Below are 20,111 nucleotides of genomic sequence, written 5' to 3'. Positions count from 1 at the left end.
CTAAATGTTCCCAGAAATCACTGGAAATTTCCTTCCAAGAGATACCCACATCTTGATGTTTCTTGGAATTCCCTGCAGCTGGTTTCCCTTCTCTGGTTTCCTTTCTCTGGTTTCAGAGAACCTTGGTCCCCAAAATCACTGGGCTGTCATTATACAATAAGCCCATTGTTCCAATACTTGTCCCTGAAGGCAAAATTCAGGGATTTGTCCTCTTTTTGTCATTATAGTCCCAGACATAACTCTTAGCTATTCTTCTCAGTGTGGTTTTGATCTGTTAGAGGACTGTTGCATAAAAAGTATCTTTCAGGGGTTTGTTTTGCTGTGGCAGGGCCTCCATTACAGCAGCAACCAGCTTGGGAAGGTGGCAGAGGGGAGTAGGGAGGAAAGGCCAGGGAAAGGGAGTAGAGGCCAGTGCATGTCAAATTCAGAGTCCTGTAGGTTATTAGACTGAAGAATGGTCCAGAGGTGCAGGACTGGGAAAGAGAATGGTCTGGAAATAATGACATTGAGGAATAGGCCAAAAAGGGGGGGATGGGTATATTTTAGCAAGAGAAGATGGCGAGGGCTTTGTAGCAAGAGGGATTAAATTTACTCACAGAACCAATGCATTGCAATAAGAGGAAGAAAGAAGTCAACTTGATATATAAAGGACTTCTAAACAATTAGAGTTATTGGGAAGTGGAGCTTGCTGCTTCACATGACATAAACTGCCTATCCATGTGGGTTTTCAAGAAGATCCTGGAAGGCTACTTAATCTCTGGGAATGGTACAGGGGGCTGTATGTCATGTAGGGCTTTGGATTTACTTGGTCATCTCTAAGATCCTGTCAAGCTTTGAAAACCAATGAATTCCATGAATAATTAATTACTTAATTGGTCTGTAAATTGCTATTGATTCCACAGATGATAAACATCATTCTTTTAGTTATAGAATAATCATTTGGTTCTTCTGCATTGTTTCAGGGGTACACTTTTCTAATTCTTATACTGTTGGAACCTGAAGTCTCCATACTACAGAGCCGCATTAAAGATTCTTTGATGTATTAGTCAGGATGGACTAGCTTAAAACAACACAGGTTTATTTCTCACTCGGGCTACATGTCCACGGTGGGTTGATTGCTGCATCATATTTATCCTCACTTCTGAACCCAGGCAGATGGAGCAGCTACCAGCTGGAAAGATACTGATCACCATGGGAAAGGGAAAGAGGAACTTCAGCTTGAAAGTGACACATGTAACTTCTGGTCACATTTCACTAGCCAAAGCATAACACATGGTCAAACCTAAAATCAGGTGGGCAGTGAAATGCATATGCCTTATTTTAATGGGTGAATAAAAATGACTTAACAATATAAAAAGCATGTAATTTGTAGTTTTTAAAAACTTAGAGGTGAACTTTTGAGGTGCTTCACTGGGCTTGCAAACAGTTTGTTCTCTTAAGTAGTTTCAACGCTACTGCAAATAGAGGACAGAACAACACACAGAAAGAAGAGACATCTAGACATTATCCGCCTCACAACAGAAGTGCACATCCTACCTATAAAGTATGCCTTCTGTCCCCTGCTCACCCCCCGAAATTGAACCTGAATCTTAGGAGTCCTCTCAATCAGTTACTCTCAACATTTTTGCTCCCCAGGAGACAGTTGACAGTGTCTGGAAGTATTTTTTGGTTGTCACCAAGACGGAGTGCTACCAATATCTAGTGGTCAGAGACCAAGATTGCTGCTAGACATCCTACACCACATGGGACAGCTCCCCACAATGAAGACATATCTGGCCCAAAACATCAATAGTGCTGAGCCTGAGAAATCCCACTTAAGATCAAATAATCAATTTATATACAGTTCTATATGCCATGAACAGAGGAGCATGCCAAATGACATCATAGGGCTGCAATCAACAAAATCCAGATTGTGGGAAACTCTACATTCAAGACAATCAGAGTAGTTCCCACAGCAAATAAATTGCAAGGAAGAAGGGAGAGAGACAGAGACAGAGAGAAATAGACATGAGAGAATCATTAAATTAAAGAGACCTATGAAACAGATCAAACAATTGATACTGATTCAAACAAACTAAACAAATTTTAAAACCTTTGAATAGTGACTGGATACTTGACAATATTAAGGAATTATCTTTTTAGGTACTGTAATGGTATTTGGTTATGTTTAAAAAACTATCTTTTAGAGATATATATCTTTTAGAATAATTTATAGATGAAATATTAGGATGTCTGGGATTTCCTTCAAACTTAGTTAAAATGGATATAAGTTGCTGGCTGTGGGTTTAGATGAAATAAGATTAGTCATGAATTAATAATTGTTGAATTAGGTAGATAAATACATGAGGGTTTACTCTCTGGTATGTTAAAACCATACACATTAAAAAGTTAAAAGACTTTAATCATGTGCCTTATGAAATGAAGTTGGTAACATATGATTGTTTTTCAAAAAATCCTTTTTTTGTTTTAAACAAAAGGGTAGCATCTTTTTGTCAGTGTATTAGTTAATCAATTGCTGCGTAACAAACTGTTATAAAACTTTGCAGGTTCAAACTGTTTTATCTCATATGGTTTCTGAGTGTTAGAAATCTTAAGAGCTGTGTAGCCGAATGGTTTTGGGTTGCTATCTGTCTCACCCAGACTGTAGACAAGATATTGGCTGGGGCTGCGATCACCTGAAGGCTTAACTGAGCCTGGATGGTCCTCTTTCAAGATGGCTCACTCACAGCTATTGACTGGAGGCCTCAGTTCCTTGTCATGTGGTCTCTCTACAGGGTTGCTGGAGTATCCTAGTGGTGTGGCAACTAGCTTCACTTAGCAAAGAATCCAAGAGAAAGAACAGGCAAAAGGCTGTAGTGCCTTTTGTGACCTAGTCTTAGAAGTCATACTGTCACCTCTGCCATATTTTATTCATTAGAAGTGAGTCACTAAGCCCAAGCATACTCAAGGGAAGGGGAATTAGGATCTACCTATTGAAGGGAGTGTAAAAGAATTTGTGGATGTATTTTAAACCACCACAATAGGTCTCCTTTTTTTTTTTCCTTTTAATTTTACTGGTCTCTGATATCCTAAAGTGATAGAAACTCTAGGCTCAGAAACTTCTTCTAATATTAAAAAGATTGCTGAGTCAGTTTTCAGTATATTGATGAACTACACCTATGTTTTACTCATGAGGTAAGGTGCCTTCTTATTATCAGGAGAGTCAATCTAAATGGAACCCTTGTGACATATAAAAGTAAATTATTTTTAAAGGTGAAAATATGTTGAAACAATTTGAAATTAACATATAAGGATGAAGATTTTCAGTTAAGAAAGTGCTGAAGGGTAGGATAAATTCTGGAGGGTAAATTCATTTGTAATATCACTAAAAATTCTAATGGGATTAAAGTAGAGCAAATATACAGGATTGCTACAAGTGATGAATGAAGGCCAGCTCTTAGCATCTCATCTCCCATATATCCCCAGGCTCATTATAATCAGAAACATTCACAATAGGCTGGATATAATCCTATATTTTCCTTTATTGAAAACCTTATCTTGTGCAAAATGTGTGATATAAGCTAAACAGGGACACTGCTTCCTCTGCACCTCCCAGACATTCATACTGGTCTTGTAGCTACTCTGTCTTCCTTTTTGCATGTCTTTCTCCTCCATCATATCAGAGAATCTCAAAGAGTAGTTCCTGGACCCCAGGCACCATGTTCACCTGGGGGGGATTTTTAAAATACGTATTTCTAGAGACAATCCCACACCTACCAAATCAGAAAATCTTAGATTGTGGCCCAGGAGTATGCATCTTTAATAAGATCCCCAGGTGAACTTTTTGTACAGTAAAGCTCAAGGACCACTGGATTAGGCTGTGGACATCCTGAAAACAGGATCTGAGTCTTGCTCATCTCTACATTCTTGGTCCTTCATCCTATATCCTTGTACATTGCTTGGCACAGCCAACCCTAGCACTCTAGTAGGTATTAGATAAACATTTATGGGATTGAATTGAGTTCGAAAAATATCAACATATTATGTTTTAACTCCACAAAGTCATGAAGAGGTTCTAGGTGATGAGACTTTTTGGTCTTGTGTGAGTTTGGTGAAGTGGTCATGTATTGTTTTTGCCTGCCTAGCATCTGTTACCTCTTGTGATAACAGCACTTTAATTTTCCTTAGGGGAGCCACTCCTTTTTCTTGCTCTATTCTTGTAGTTTGAGAGACACTGATACTACTTTCTCTGGGGGTAAACAAAGTAGGTAAGCCCTTGACTGAGATTTGGCCAATCAGAGCACCAAACAACTGTGATTGGTTCAGAAATGCATATGTGATCCAAGCAGGGCCAATGAGAGCTCTACCCTCTCATTTGCTGGTGCCTTTGGGAAAGAGGTGGCTTACTCATGCTGGACTTGCTGATCTGGTAGAACAGAAGTCTAGATTTTCTAATGACCATCTTTGCCTCCATCTAATGTACTTTCTGTCTTTGTAGGTTTGCCTGTTTTGGACACTTCATTTAAATGGAATCACAATATTCTTTCACTTAGCATAATGTTCTCAAGATTCACCATGATGTAGCATGTATCGGTGCTTCATTCCTTTTTATGCTGAGTAATATTCCACTGTGGATATACTCTATTTTGCTTATCTTTTCACCAGTGAATGGATATTTGGATACCCTAAAGTTATACTATTGACTTTTAATGAGTCAGTAAATTATTTTTTATGGTTAAATATTTTTAAAACAGTGAAAGAGTTGTAATATAGATGGCTCTGAATCAAATATTGGAACGTGTGATTTGATGAGTGATCAGTATGATTTGATGGAGGCAGTGAATAATATATGGGAGTGTAAGACAGTCCTAGAAAATCAGGAATATATCATTTATGTAACAATGCCACCTTTGTGTATTAGGTGTCAATTCACATTTGAGGTTTCATAGTTATAAATCCTAATGTTTCATAATTATGATGTGATGGCTTCCAGAGTGGAAACCTGTGCCTTAAAAATTCTGCTCTGAGTGTTTATCACCAGCTGACCACCCACTTCTCTTTCACTTTCACAGTCAGTGAAGGTAGTTTATGTTTGTCTGTGACACAAGACTCAGATTCCCCACCCTGCTCCTCTCCAAAGGCTCTGAAGCACACAAACTTTTTCAAACTTTATCAGTGTTTTCACTGCTAACAATGATAGAAAAATAGAAGTTAAATATCACAATCAGGAGATCTCCAAGAATCCTAAGAAATCTTTAAAAGTGTTAGTTATGGTTGTCCCTAGTCATCATCTAAATATAACTGGGATTCAGGCTGTTGTCCTCTAGCTCAGTATCCCAACCTTCTGAGATGTTCCCTTGGGAGAGGGCGATCTCTTCGTTGTAGAGGGGATGGACCATATGACTTGTGTTTCTCGACACTGAAAGCCTGTAATCTCCATCAATTCCTCAGTTAACATATTTCATTATATGTTTAATCAAGTGTAGGAGAGAGAGTGCAGACTTTGGAAGTCAGACAGACCTGGGTTTGAAATCCAGTGTGTTAATTTTCCATAGCTGTGTAACAAATTACCACAAACTTAGTGGCTTGAACACATGCTAATGATCTCAGTTTCTGTGGGTCAGGAGTTCAGGCATGGTTTACCTGGGTTCTGTGCTTCAGAGCCTCCCAGGGTTGTAATCAAGGTGTCAGTCAGGACGGGCTTCTCATCTGGAGGCTCCACTGCTAAAACCTGAACTTCTAAACTAGTGACTTTAACTGCCTGGATGTGTTTATTTATGCATTTCATCAAGTTTGGGAAGTTTTTGCCCACATAGTCTTTCTATCCCTGTCTCTCTCTTCTCTCCTCCTGGGACTCCCATTATGTCTTTTTTTTTTTCCAGTAAAGCTTCTCAGAGTGTGGTCCTTAAGCCAGAAACATCGGCATTACATGGGAAGTTGTGAGAAGTGTAAATTGTCAGGCCCTACCCCAGGTATACTGAAGATACTCTGGGGATGATGCCCAGCAATCTGTGTTTTAACGAGCCCTTTAGGCAATTTTGATGCATGCTAAGGTTTGAGAAGCACTTTTTTAGACAGTTTTAGTTTATTGATTTAGGTTAGTCATCATTTAGGTAGGACACAATCCTCCTACTCACTGAAACACACACACAAAGTGTTATTAGGAAAGTTGCCACATAAACAGGTTATCAAGGATAGATATGCAAAAATGTAGTTGTGAATAGTTACCGTGGGAGGCCAGAGGAAGAGCATTGGACACAAAAATTCATCTTAAAATTGGAGCACTGTAAGCATCAGGTCCAGGCTAAGGTGAGAAAAAGCCCATAGAACCATTATGATTTGAACAAAGATGATGAGATAGCAGAGTGGGGTGGAAGTGTGGTGTTGAGCAACTTTCTCCATGGGCTGGGAAGAATCCATTTCTACTCTGGCCCCCAAATCCATTGCTGAGCCAAGTACACTTTTATCATTATTAAAATGGAAGTATTTGTGGAAGTGATTACAAGGCAAGATACAGTGTAAAAGAAGATTCTATGAGCATGTTTAAAAATTGTAATGAACAATTTTGAAAATAAGCAAAAGTAGAGAGAATTGTACCATAAACCTCTATAGATTTATAATCCAACTTGTGAGGTAGTTGGTATGAGGACCAAATGAGAGCATGTTTGTAAAGCCTTTAGCCTAGAGCCTTAATCTCAGTAAGCTTTCAGTAATGGCTTATGTGCTAGTAAGTGTTCAATAAAAAAGGGAGAAACGCTCACTAGAGGTTTCTTGAAGGAATTTGATCTTATACAATTGTGGGGGCTGATTTCACAGGCTGTATGAGGCTGTTGTCTTATGCCTGGTGATAGGGCCCAAAGTCAGCAGGATGAGCTGGAACCTGCATCAGTCACAATCACTAACCCCAAGCCTCCAACTTCAGTGATGTGAGTGACCAGCAGAAAATGGTGTCCTTTGTCATGGAGGTAAATGCACAGCTGGCCCAAGGGTTGGAGTTGCTACTGTAGGATCAGGTGGGAGCTGGAAGAACTATGGGCCTGGCTGCTGCCCCGTGCCAGTAAGGTAGGATGTGAGCTGCAAGAGAGCCTGGTACCCTACAGTGACCTTTCAAACATAAAGAATAGGGCTGTGACTTCACTTCTGCCTTTTAAACCTCATGCAAGATGTTTCTTATAGCTAGCTAATCCAGAGTTACATAGGGAAGAGAATTCAGGGATATGGATTTTCCATTATCCATTACTATGTAACAAACTACCCCCAAACCCATAGTTTAAAACAGTAGCAATCATGTATTTAGCTCAGGATTATGCAGTTTGGGCAGGCCTCAGTGAGGACAGCTCATCTGTGCTCCATCTGGTGTCAGCTAGGGTGGCTCCAAAGACTTGTCAGAGGCTGGCTGGGGACTGGAAATATCTGAAGGCGCCCTCACTCTCATGTCTGTGGTTGATGTTGTCAGCTGGAACAGCTGGCACTCTCCTTCTGTGTGGTCTCTCTGGCATGACAGCTTCATGGTGGCCAGACTTCTTATTAGAGGTTCAGGGTTCCAAAGATACAAGACAAGACAGAGAGAGACAGACAGACAGTGACAGAGAGGCAGATGAAGTTTCTATTCTGGTTCTGCCATTTATTAGCTATATCACTTTTAGCAAGTCATTTATTATTTTCTCTGAACCTCAGTTCTCAAATATTAAAAATCAAGACTTATAACTGGAATTGCCTGGGGTAGGGAGGGTATAGCTCAAATGGTAGAGCATATGCTTGACATGCACAAGGTCCTGGGTTCAATATCCAGTACTTCCTCTATAAATAAATAAATAAATAAATAAATAAATAAATAAATAAATAAGCAAGCAAGCCTAATTACCTCCCCTCCCACCCCCCCAAAAGAAGAAAAGAACAAAAAAGAACTACAAAAACAAATAAAATAATTAACAAAATGACAATACATACATATCTATTGATAATTACTTGAAATGTAAATGGTCTAAATGCTCCAATCAAAAACAAAACAAAACTGGAGTTGTTCAGAAGAAGACCCTAAGTCAATAATTTGAGTCAAAGTAGTTTATTTGGGAATTAGTCCCAGGAAATACCAGAAGGGAGGTGAGAAGGATACAAGGAAGGGAAGGAAGCTGTAGAAGGTACTTAATCAAGTAACCCCTGTGGGTAACTTGAGCTAAAAACCTCTGGGGAACCCTGGGGAAACACTGTAGAATCTATGTCTCAGAGCCATCTCACCCAGGGGTTAAAGGAGCTGGGATGTTTATAAATCAACTCCCAGGAGTCATTGGTTGAGGACTCTGGGGGTGGGGGTGGACAGGGGCATTAATTCCCCAGCACCTTTGGCCTGCTGAGTTCTAGGCAGGTGGGAAAAATTCCTCAGATAAAGATGTATAGGTGCTGTGGGAGGAAAATTAAGTAGGTTTGCACTGAAAATATTAAGAATTGAAGGGATATAAACAGAGCACTGACAAGGTTTGCTACAGAGGATATTAGTTGTTTTTTAATGTTGTTAGGTAGTTAAAATGAGATGATGCACAAAAAAATCCATTCCTGGTGTGATGGCTGCTCTGCTTCCTTTGGCAGTCCCCACAGCAGGATTCGAGGGAGGCAGTCCAGAGGTAATGGAGTTTTCAATACTGTCAGCTTCTAAAAGTCAGCCTCAAAAAATGGCAATAGTTTCAATGGATTAGCCACCTCCCTCAAGGCTGATTCTGTAAATTTTACATACACTTCTAATAACCTGTCACCCTAGGGAAACTCAGACCTCCCCAGTGGTTCCTGGTAACTGAGTCTTATCCACATAAGGGTAGCTATCTTCTTTAGTCTTTAATCAAGCTCCCACCCCTTCCAGATCCCCCCTCCCACCGTGTGTTCTCCAACTCATGATCTGGTGACATTGTCCAAAAATGGCTGCAAACCAACATTATTATAATGGTATGGGACTCCAAAGTTTGTAGTCATTTGATAGTTAACTGCGTATCTTTGAAGGCTTTGAAGAATGACATAATCCAATCTTTGGGGAAATTTCGGTGTGAAAGAGAAGAGGAAGGGAAAGAGGGAAAAGCAGTGTATGTGTTAGTTACTACAACTACCCATTTTGAGACATGCGAGAAGCCCTGAGTAGGCATGAAGTGCAGTGACTGGACTGTAAAGGAAGAGACCAGTGTGAAAGTGGCAAAGCTTGGTGTCTCATAAGCAATGGCCTCGTGTTGGAAGACTTGGGTTCCAGTGCATGCTGCCACTGTCAGCCTTGCACTGGTCCTCGAGTGTTTCTCTATGTATAGGGCGGGAATGGCAGTACCTCGCAGGGTTACAGCGGGGCGCGAGGGGATAGCGCCGGCTACGCGCTCAGCACGGTGTCTGCAACAGGGTAAAGCGCGCCAATCTTGGTTTCTCCTCTGTTAAGAAAAAGGCGAGGGAGGTAATACCATCCGTATCCCAGAGGTTGCCGTAAGTAGTGAGTGCTGTAAGCACCAGGCAAGTGATAAGCACCCAACCCCAGCTTGTCGCCCCGTTTTGCCCCCACGCCGGGAGAAACTCGGATGAGACTGGCGGACAAAACGTGCTCCTGCGCCGCGGCTCCCAGGCCGCCCCCCTGCGCTACTCTCGCGGAGCGCTGTTGCAGGGGCCCGGGCACCGCCCAGCTCTAGCGCGGGCCAATGGTAGGGCGGCCCGGGCACCGCCCTGCTCCAGCGCGGGCCAATAGCGACGCGGCGCGGGCACCGCCCTGATCCAGGGCGGACCAATAGTGGCGTGGCCCGGAGCGGGGCCCGCCCCCAGCCGGGCGGGGAGGTGGAGAGGCGGTCACCGGCTCCGCCCCACTCCCCTCTGACCCGGTGTCTCGTCTCTCTGTCTTCCTGTTCCAAACCACGTGGACGCGCCGGGGGCTGCGGGGCTGCGGGAGAGAACCCGGGCCGCCACTGCCGCTGTCGCCGCCGCCGCCAGACTCACGGCCCCCGCGTCCGTCCGAAGTCGCCTCGCCCCGGCCGCCGGCGCCTTTGCGGAGGGCGTGCACATGGCGACCCAGGCGCACTCCCTCAGCTACGCTGGCTGCAACTTCTTGCGCCAGCGTCTGGTCCTGTCCACTCTGAGCGGCCGCCCAGTCAAAATCCGAAAGATTCGGGCCAGAGACGACAATCCGGGCCTTCGAGGTAACTCCGGAACGGGTAGCGCGCGGGGTGGGCGCGGGGGCGGAGGGGAGACGGCCCGCGGAGAACCTCCCGGTCCCGCGGGCGCGTGAGGGAGGGCTCGTGGCGCGTCGCCCCCACGCCCGAACGCGCCAGAGGCTGTGGCGGAGGCGGGGTCGGGCCCCGCGGGGTGCGCTCAGCTGCGCGCTGCGCTCGGCGTCTCCCGGGCGCTGGTAGTAAACAGCTACACGTTTTCCAGCTTTACGTGTTGCAACATATCCCAGGCATCGCCCCCTCGCTTGTCTTCAGTTCCTCTTGCTTTCGCCATAAACCTCTCAAAGGAGAAAAACAATTTGTTGGACCCAAATGTGTTGAAGGGGACGATGTAAAGATGGAGAGAAATTCGGAGAGAAAAGTACCACTGGTTGGTTCCGTCCCCCGTCCCAAAACAGGTCTCAGAAGCAGCTGCCCCTCTGGACACCGGCTGTCCCTGTCGCCATGATTTCTCGGCTGCCCTCACACATCTCCTTGAGTGTGTATTAAAGAATTTAAAAAAAAATTCTTTGTTTGTTTTCAGCCGTGACTGTGATTGATGTGCGCAGGACAGGAGCTTTGAGATAAATTTTTAACAGTCATGGGCCTAATTGCCTTGACGTTAGTTGGCAATTGGTGACAAGCGCTAAACTACCGGCTTCCAAGCTCTCTTTTTGCCCCACAAAGGTAGATAGATGAATAATAGGCCCCATTTAAACCCACGTCAAGTTAAATGACTCAAAATTTCATCTGATCCCCTGGAGTAAGACACATGCATTTAAAAGCTTCTGTCTGGCTATCCCAAATTGGGGGAAAAAGTTAAAGAAATAGAAAGAAAAACCTATCTGCAGATTGAAGGAGAGGGTTTGCATTTGGTCCTAGAGGCTTTCTGGGTCCTGTTGATGTGTTTAATTTTGCACTGGCTCCTATACTAAGTGGCCAGCCATTTCATTATCTGTCTGAATACATCGTCTGGATGGTTACAGTTCTGCCTCTCTTGAATGGTGATTGGTTGCACGCAAAGGGAAAATGCCATGTCACTGATGGAGGTAGAAGGTTAGGAAGGAAAAACCAGATGAACCTCAGTACCATGGAGAGGAACCTGGTGACATAGGAAAGACTTGTGTTGGTACATGGTTACTACCCTCACTGTACTGCTCAAAAACACTGAGGAAGTTAGGAGGGACAGCTGGCATGATTTCTGCCAAGTGTTCTTCCCTTCAATATATCTTACCCTTATTTTGAGTCTGGCCCTTGGGCAAAGCAATTGTTTGATTGGTCTTCTCTGTGGTATTCCCAGCCAGCTCTCTTCATCCCTAGTTTGGCCTAGAGAACTCACCACTTGCTGGATTTGGTAAGAAGTCAGGCTTCTACTTCAATGAACACTAGGCCTACATTTTTTTTTTTAAAGAAAGAAAGAGAGGTACCTTAGCCTGGAGACCTGGGATTTCTAATTTATAGTGCCCATAAGACACAAGTTAGTGGTTGTCTTTTCACAGGTGGCCTCCAAACTAATATTTAATGTTCCAGAGGATGTTTCCCTCTCTCCCTCTTGCGCTCTTTGTGAGCATCTCTTTACTGCTACGTGAACATAAACAGGACTTGGCCACTTGGCATTTTCCTGAAAGGATGCCAGACTGTGGTACCTGAGGAAGGTAGTACTGGTTGGCAGATGTGCTGGTATTTTAGGAGGAGCACTATGTATAGCCTTATTTGCCTTACTTTATTAATATCTAGGGGGAAAAAGAGGCCTCTAATTTAGACCCTCTTGTGCTGGATTCAAGGCCTCAGAAGCCCTGTAGACATTTGCTTAATTTTTTAAAGAGGGAACTGTATATATGTACATGCATTCATGTAGACACGTGTCCATATATATATACACATGTAAGTGTGTATACTTGCACAAATACACATAAATACATGCAGCCCCTGACACATGATATGTGATCATAGTCAAACAAGTCTGTGTTCAAACGAGCTTGACTGGAGATGTAGCCAACAGGCTGTCTTACCTAACATCTATCCCTTTCCTACTCTTCCTGACTCAGATTCTGAAAGCTGGAAAAAACTGAGCATTTCCAATAAAAGCTTCAGTTCAAGTGCAAAAACGACATTTCTGTAAGGTGCTTGCTTAAATATCCCCCCTGGTGTGAGTTTTGGAGGGTGGGGGTGGTGCTTCTGTAACAGTCATTTGGAAAAGGTTTACTGAGCCCCATTATGTGCAGAGCTTTGTGGAGGTGTAAATGTGAGAAGCTCGTTGACCCACTCTCAGGGAGCTTTATGAGGAAGAGCTTGAGAGGTTAGTTTGAGGAACTTGAAGTAGGAAGTTGTAAAGGGGCTCAGCAGAGTTGGAGCATAGGCTTCCCTGGGGATTATGAAGGAAGGCTCTCTGGATGTTCTGATCTGAACAGATAAAATTGAGATGGTGGCAGTGGGAGTCCTTGTTAGTGAAAAAAACAGCTTTTAAGTCAAAAAGTTCTTCATTTTCTTTATTATGTGGAGGTAAAAATCTTTGTCATGGTCATAGTAGCTTGAGGGTTAAGAGCTTGGGCTTTTGCTATTTGCTCTTGGACTTCATGATCCTGAGTTTTTTCACCTGTAAAGTGGGGCCAGGACCACCGTCTTCAGAGGGTTATTGTGAGGATTAAATGAAATAATACTGCAAAGTGCACTGAACAGTGCCTGGTGTATAGGAAGACTAAATGTTAGCTGGTTTTATTATTACATAATTTCTACACATCAGGGATAGTTCTGTTCTTTGGCATTTGAAATCTGTTCCTGCTTCTATACCGAAACTTTTCAAATATATAAAGAGAATTATGCCTTCTCTTTGTCTTCTTTTCAGTCTAAAGGTTTCTTTTTAGGTGGTGGCTTCCAAATATTGTATGTTTTATGTATAACTGTAGTGATTCTTAACCAGGCACAGTTTTGCTCCCCAGGGGACGTTTGGCAGTGTTTGGAGACGTTTTTGGTTGTCACAACTGCGAGGCATCCAGTGGGTAGAACCTAAGGATGCTTAATACCTGAGAGTGCACTGGACAGCTCCCCACACAAAGAAGTATTCTGTCCAAAATACCAATGCCGCTGTTGAAAAACCCTGGTCTATGAGACTTAATTATTAAGCTTTTTATTTTCCTCATATCCCTAATGGTTGGAAATAGCAGCATGAGGTACCAAGAAAACTGCATAAGGACTCAGAAGGGGCTGAGACACAGGTCAAACTCTGTGACTTCAGGCAGATCTTTTACTCTCTTAAATAAAACTGCCTCCTTTGAAAGAGGAATGGTAAAGAATGAGAATGTGAATCCCAAAGGAAGATGATCCCAGAATGATTTGTACTAATTATGTAGCCACACGTGTAATTTTCACTTCACTCTTAAGGACTGTGAAGAATTATATTATCTCATTAGACCCTTTCCGTCAGTGAGGAGGAAAAAAATATTTTTTGCTGCTGTTTTACTGAAGGTAAAGAAGGTAAGACATAGTTAAATAAGATAGCTGGTGAAGTTGAACATGCACTGAGTGATAGAGCGGGAAACAGATGGCCACCAGCTCCAGCCTGGAAGGCCTGTTCTTCCATCTAACTGCTTGATGGACTTGAGTGTCCTCATGTTATAAAGCAGCTGTCCAAAGTGCCTCTGTTTCTGAATTTCATGAGAGCTGTCTCTTGCAGGGTTCCGTTGAGTTAATATTTTCTGGGGAAAGTGAGATCCATATGGAAAGAATTCCACAAGAATGATAATTTTTTAAAGTGGTAATGTGGAAATGATGGATTGGGTAAGAGCACTGGCTTAGCAGTTAGTACCCGGAACGGCTCCTACCAAGTCCCTGAGAGGTTGCATGACTCAGCCCCACTGGCTTTCCTGCGAAACTGGAGAGAAGAGTTACTTGGTCCCATGGGAGTGTTGCACATGGCTTAAGCAGATGAGATTCTGAAAAAGGAGGGGTAAGTGAAATACTAATAAAAAGAATTATCTAAAATGTATTGAGGAAACATGCCACGTAGAGGGTCTTAAAGGTGAAAATCTGGCAAACGGATTGGATCTTCTAAAAGGAGAATTGTAAAGGAAAACTATTTTTCTCCTAAACTCTCAGTACTTCTGACACCAGATATGTGGGTCCCCCACCCACCACCAAGCAGTTCTCCAATTTTCAATGGGAACTCACTGGGTATCCTACAAATTTAACTCAATTCTGACATTGTCTACATGGCAGTAGCATCAGATCCCACAGGTTAAGGACTCAGTCCCACAAGACTGCCCCCTACGTCCCCAGATGCCGATCACAAGTCCCAGTAGCAAGTCCAGGCCACTGGTACTTCCGACCAACCAGCCATAAATCAGGAGTTTCCCTAGTCTCCTCCTTGGCTTGATAATTTGCCAAAATGTCTCATGAAGCTCAGGGTAACATTTATTTATATTTACTAGTTTATTATAAAGAATATAATAATGGATATAGATGAACAGCCAGATGAAGATGTACATAGGGTGAGGTCCAGAAGCAGGAGCTTCTGTTCTTGTGGAACCAGAGTTGACCACCCTCCCAAAATGTGGATATCTTCATTAACCTGAAAGTTCTCTCCTTGTTCGAGAATATTTGTGGGGCTTAATCTCCTGGCACAGCTCCACTCCCCCAGAGGTCAGTGGGTAGGGCTGAAAGTTCCAGCCTCCAATCACTTGGTCTCTCTGATGACCAGCCCCATTCTGAGGCTCTCAAGGGGCTCCACCCTCAGTCAGTTCATCAGCGTAAACTCAAGTGTGCTCAAAAGGGGCTCCATATAAATAAGTTTTAAAGACTTACCTGTAGCTCCAAAACTTCCAAGGATTTTAGGAGCTCTGTGCCAGGAACAGAGACCAAATATATTTCCTGTTATACCACAAAGATGTACCTATATTTTATTTCAGTATGATCTGGGACTCAAAATTGTTGAGAGACGACTGGAATTGAAAGCCTGATGACTATAGTAATTCTAAATATAGATTAAATATTATATTGTTGTTTAGGAACCTACCCTCTTATGCCTCTGTTAACTTAAAATTTGCTCTCATGTGATGCTTATCAAAAGAAGATACTCATTTTTTAAAGACAAATGCTGAGAGTCTTAATGGTCTATTTTCAGATTTGCTGTTGCTTGGAAGCTGCAAAATGCTATTCCAGATGGAACTGTGCACCATCTTTTTTTGTAAAAAACCAAATCTTTTATTTTGAGATAATTATAGATTCACATGCAGTTGTAAAAAATGATACGGGGGATCCTGTCTACTTTTTTTTTTTTAACCGAAGTACAGTCAATTACAATGTGTCATTCTCTGGTGTACGGCACAATGTCCCAGTCGTGCATATATATGCAATACTCATTTTCTTATTTTTTTCCATTAAAGGTTATTACAAGATAATCCTGTCTACTCTTTACCCAGTTTCTCTCAATGGTAGCATCTGGAAAAACTCTAGTACAGTATTAAAACGAGGATATTGACATTGATAAAAGTGAAGATACTGAGCATTTCCATCACCATGAGGATTCCTTAGGGTGCCCTTTTATAGCCACACCCACTTCCCTCCTATCCCTTCCTGCTCCTTAATTCTTGGGGATCACTAATCTTATCCATTCTGTGATTTTGTTATTTGAAGAATATTATATAAATGGAATCATACACTTAGTAACCTTTTGCGGTTGACTTTTTAAAATTAGTGTGATTCTCTGTAGATTGATCCAAGTTGTTGTTTTTATCTACTTTGTTCCTTTTTGTTGTTGAATAGTAAAGTACCACAGTTTTTTTAAACTGTTCACCTGTTGAAAGACATCTGGATTATTTCTAGTTTTTTGGGTAGTATGAGTAAGGTTGCTATAAAAATTTGTGTACAGGTTTTTATGTGGACATAAAAATGTGTCCGGTCTTTCTCTCTTACATGGCTTGTCTTTCTCTGGGACAAATGCCCAGGAGTGCAATTGCTGGATTGCATGGAAATTTGTTCATTTAAGGAACTGTCAACCTGTTTTCCGGTTTGGCCTTACCGTTTTATATTCCTACCAGCAATGTAGGAATGTTTCATTTTCTCTACATCCTTGTCAGCATTTGGTATTGTCACTATTTTTAATTTTAGCCATTCTGGTAGGTGTATAGTGCTGTCTTGTAGTTTAATTTGCACATTTCTAATGGCTAATGATGTTGAACAGCTTTTCTTGTCTTTTCCCATTTTCTAGTAGGGTTGTTTTTTTCTGTTAAATTATGAGAGTTCTTTGCATATTCTAGTCCTTTATTAAATATGGTTTGCTAGTATTTTATCCCACTCTATAGCTTGTCCTTTTATTCTCTTATGGTCTTTTGCAGAGGAAAAGATTTTGATTTTTTTTAGCATTTTTTATTGATTTATAATCATTTTACAATGTTGTGTCGAATTCCAGTGTAGAGCACCATTTTTCAGTTATACATGAACATATATATATTCATTGTCACATTTGTTTCTCTGTGAGCTACCATAAGATCTTGTATATATTTCCCTGTGCTGTGCAGTATAATCTTGTCTATCTATTCTACATTTTGAAATCCCAGTCTATCCCTTCCCACCCCCTAAAAGATTTTGATTTTAATGAAAAAGAATTTATCAGTTTTTTTCTTTTATTGTTTGTGCTTTTGTTGTTAAGTTTAAGAACTGTTTGCCTAGACCTAGATCTTGAAGATTGTCTATTTTTTCTAAAAGTTTTATAGTTTTACATTTTATATTTAAATTAATTTTTGTATGAGATTTAAAGCTTAGGCTGATGTTCATTCTTTGCCTATGGATGTTCAGCTGCTCTAGCAGCATTATTTGTTGAAACGGCTATCTTTCTCCCGTTTAACCACTTTTATACCTTTGTGAAAAAACCCATTGAGCATATTCGTGTGGGTCTCTTTCTCATTTCTCTTTCCTGTTCCACTGATGTATATGTCTATCCCTTTGTCAAAGTCACACTGTCTTTTTTAAAAAATTATTTAATTTTTTTTTATTTTGAGGGGGAGGTAACTAGGTTTATTTATTTTTTTAGAGGTACTGGGGATTGAACTTAAGACCTTGTGCATACTAAGCATGTGCTCTACCACTTAAGCTGTGCCCTCCTCCCCAAAGCCACACTGTCTTGATTACTGTACATATAAAGTTTTGAAATTGGGTAGGCTGATCCCACCAACTTTATTATTGTTTTTCATGATTGTTTTGCTATTCTAGTTCCTTTGCCTTTTCATATGAAGTTTAGAATAATCTTGTCTATACCTATAAAAAAAATCTTGTTAGGAATTTGAATTGAGGGAGAATTGTCATCTTTACTGTATTGAATCTTCTAATTCATGAGCATACTACATCTCTCCATTTATTTAGATCTTTCTTTTCTTTCAATCAGCGTTGTATAGTTTTTAGCATATTAAGTCTTGTACATGTTTTGTTAATTTACACTTAAGTGTTTAACTTTTTTAACAAACTGTAAATGGTATGGAATTTGAAATTGTCACCTCCATGTGTTCATTGATAGTATATAGAAATAGAGCTCTTTTTTTTTTGGATGTTTATCTTGTGCCCCACAACCTTGCTAATTTACTTACGATTCTAGACTTTTTTTTTTTATATATAGGTTCTTTGGGATTTTTTTATGTAGACAATCATGTCATCTGCAGATAGAAACAGTTTTATTTCTTCTTTTCTGAACTTTATGCCTTTTATTTCCTTCTTCTTGCACTGGGTACGACTTCCAGCACTATGTTAAATAAAAGTAATGAGAGCAAACCTCCTTGCCTTGTTGCCTATCTTAGGGAGAAAGTGTCCAGTGTTTTGCCACAAAATATAATGTTAGCTATATGTATATTTTAGATGCTTTCTATCAAGTTGAGAAAGTTCCCTTCTATTTCTTTTTTTCTAAGGTTTTTTGTATGTGTGTGAGTGTTGTATTTTGTCAAATGCTTTTTCTGCACCAATTGATGTGATCATGTGATTTTTTTCCTTGAGTCTGTTAATATGGTATATTGCATTGATTGATTTTCAGATGTTGAACTGGCCTTGAATTCCTGGAATAAACTCCACTTGGTCGTGGTGTGTAATTCTCTTTATATTTTACTGAATTTTATTTGTTTACATTTTGTTAAAGATTTTGGGGTGTATATTCATAAGTGATACTGATTTATAGTTTTCTTTTTTGTATTGTCATGTCTGGTTTTAGTATAACACTAGCTTAAAATGAATTGGAAATTGTTTTCTCTCCCATTTTCTAGAAGAGATTGTGTAGAATTGATTTTAATTCTTTGAACATTTGGTAGCATTCTCCAGTGAAACCATAAAGGTCTAGAGATTTCTTTTTGGGGAGTTTTTAAAAATATACCTTTAATTTCCTGAATAGTTAGGGCTATTTAAATTATCAATTTCATTTGGTGAGTGGTGGTAAGTTTGTGTTTTTTGGAGAAGTGGTCCATTTCATCTAAATTATTAAATTTATATATGTAGAGTTCAGAGTATTCCATTATGCTTTTGATATCTGCAGAATCTGTAGTGATATCCCCTGTTTCATTCCTGATATTGATGATTTGTATCTTTCTTTTTTTTTTTTAAGTGTTGCTAGAGGTTTGTCAGTTTTATTTATCTTCTTAAGAAACCAGCTGTTTCACTGATTTTTCTTTATTTTTCTGTTTTCAATTTTATCTGATTCTGCTCTTATTTTTATTATTTCCTTTGTTTTAGCTTTATTTTGTGCTTTTTTCCCTAAGTTGATACAAGACAGATATTGGAAACCTTTCCTCTTTTCTAATATAGGTATTTAGTACATTAAACTTCCCTGTCAACACTGCTTTAACTGTGTCCCAGAAATTTTGATATGTCATTTTAATTTTCATTCAGTTCAGTGTGTTTTTTTCTTGCCTTTAAGACTTCCTGTTTGTTCCATAGATTATTTGTAAGTGTATTGATTCCAAGTGTGGGTATATTGTTGTGTTATCTTTTTGTTATTGATTTCAGTTTGATTGTATTATATTTGGAGAACATGCTCTGTATGATTTCAGTTACTTCAGATTTGTTGAGATTTTTTTAATGGCCCAAGATTTGGTCTGTCTTGGTATATGTTCCATGGATACTTGGAAAGAATGTATATTCTGCTGTTCTGTTGTGAGCTGGGTGTTCTATAAATGTTGATTAAATCCTATTAGTTGATGGCATTGTTGAGTTCTTCTCTGTCTTTGCTCTTTTTTTTTTTCTTTCTAGTTATCCTATTGATTATTGAGAGATTGGGTATTGAAATCTGCAACTGGAATTGTGGATTTGTCATTCTTTCAGTTTGGACAGTTTTAGCTTCATATATTTTGCAGCCTTGTTTGGTGCATTTAGGCTTGCTCTATCTTCTTAATGAATTGACTCTTTAATTACTATATAATGTTGTCTTGCTCTGTCTTTAGTAATTTCCTGAGGTGGAGGAAATACTCTAGAGCCTTAGGGTAAGAGAGGGGTTACTCCTTCCAATGCATTTGAAGAAAAAGACTACAACTGAAGAGTTTGGCTATAAATAGGAAACTTGAAAGGTGGTAAGAAACAGCATAAATCAGAGAATTTTAAAAATTTCTTTTACAGGTTTTTATGTAAGCAAAATAACATCTAGGAAAATTTGAAGGTATAGGGCAAAGAAAATCATCTTCAGTGTTTGTTATTATAAGTAAAGCAGCAGTAAATTTTTTGTACGTATATTTTAACCATATTTCTAATTCTGTAGCATAGGGTTATAGATGTGGAGTTGGTGGATCGAAGATTATGTGTTTTTTTTAAATGGGAATGTGGGGTCAAATCAAAGTATGTGAAATCCTCTTGCTTAATTGGTAAGATAGCCTTTCCTTCAATTGTTATTTCTTCCTTGTAGTGACACTTCTTTTTTTTTTTTTTTGAGATATTTTAATGACATTTCTACTATCATGGTAAATTTGAGAGATAATTGGATTTCGTTGCTTTTTTCATATTTTGAAA

General features: G+C 40.2%; 1 protein-coding gene across 3 annotated transcripts in view; it reads left to right on the top strand.

Moving 5' to 3' along the window:
• RCL1 (RNA terminal phosphate cyclase like 1) overlaps nt 1-20,111 on the top strand; it is a 104,540-nt gene that overhangs the window by 14,003 nt on the left and 70,426 nt on the right. The window contains exon 1 of one of the 3 annotated variants that reach the window (XM_031449765.2): nt 9,808-10,133. The exons of 1 other annotated variant lie outside the window; for it this stretch is intronic. In XM_031449765.2, coding sequence (XP_031305625.1) covers nt 9,998-10,133 — 136 coding nt within the window. In that variant the 5' untranslated portion in view covers nt 9,808-9,997. Of the gene's footprint in view, nt 1-9,807; nt 10,134-20,111 lie in introns of those variants that run through there. One more of the 3 variants, XM_031449764.2, reaches the window with a different exon arrangement.

This window comes from Camelus dromedarius, chromosome 10 (genome assembly GCF_036321535.1).
Source record: "Camelus dromedarius isolate mCamDro1 chromosome 10, mCamDro1.pat, whole genome shotgun sequence".
NCBI lineage: Eukaryota > Metazoa > Chordata > Mammalia > Artiodactyla > Camelidae > Camelus > Camelus dromedarius.
Note: the sequence above shows the minus strand (reverse complement) of the source record. Positions and strands in the feature narration are given on the sequence as shown.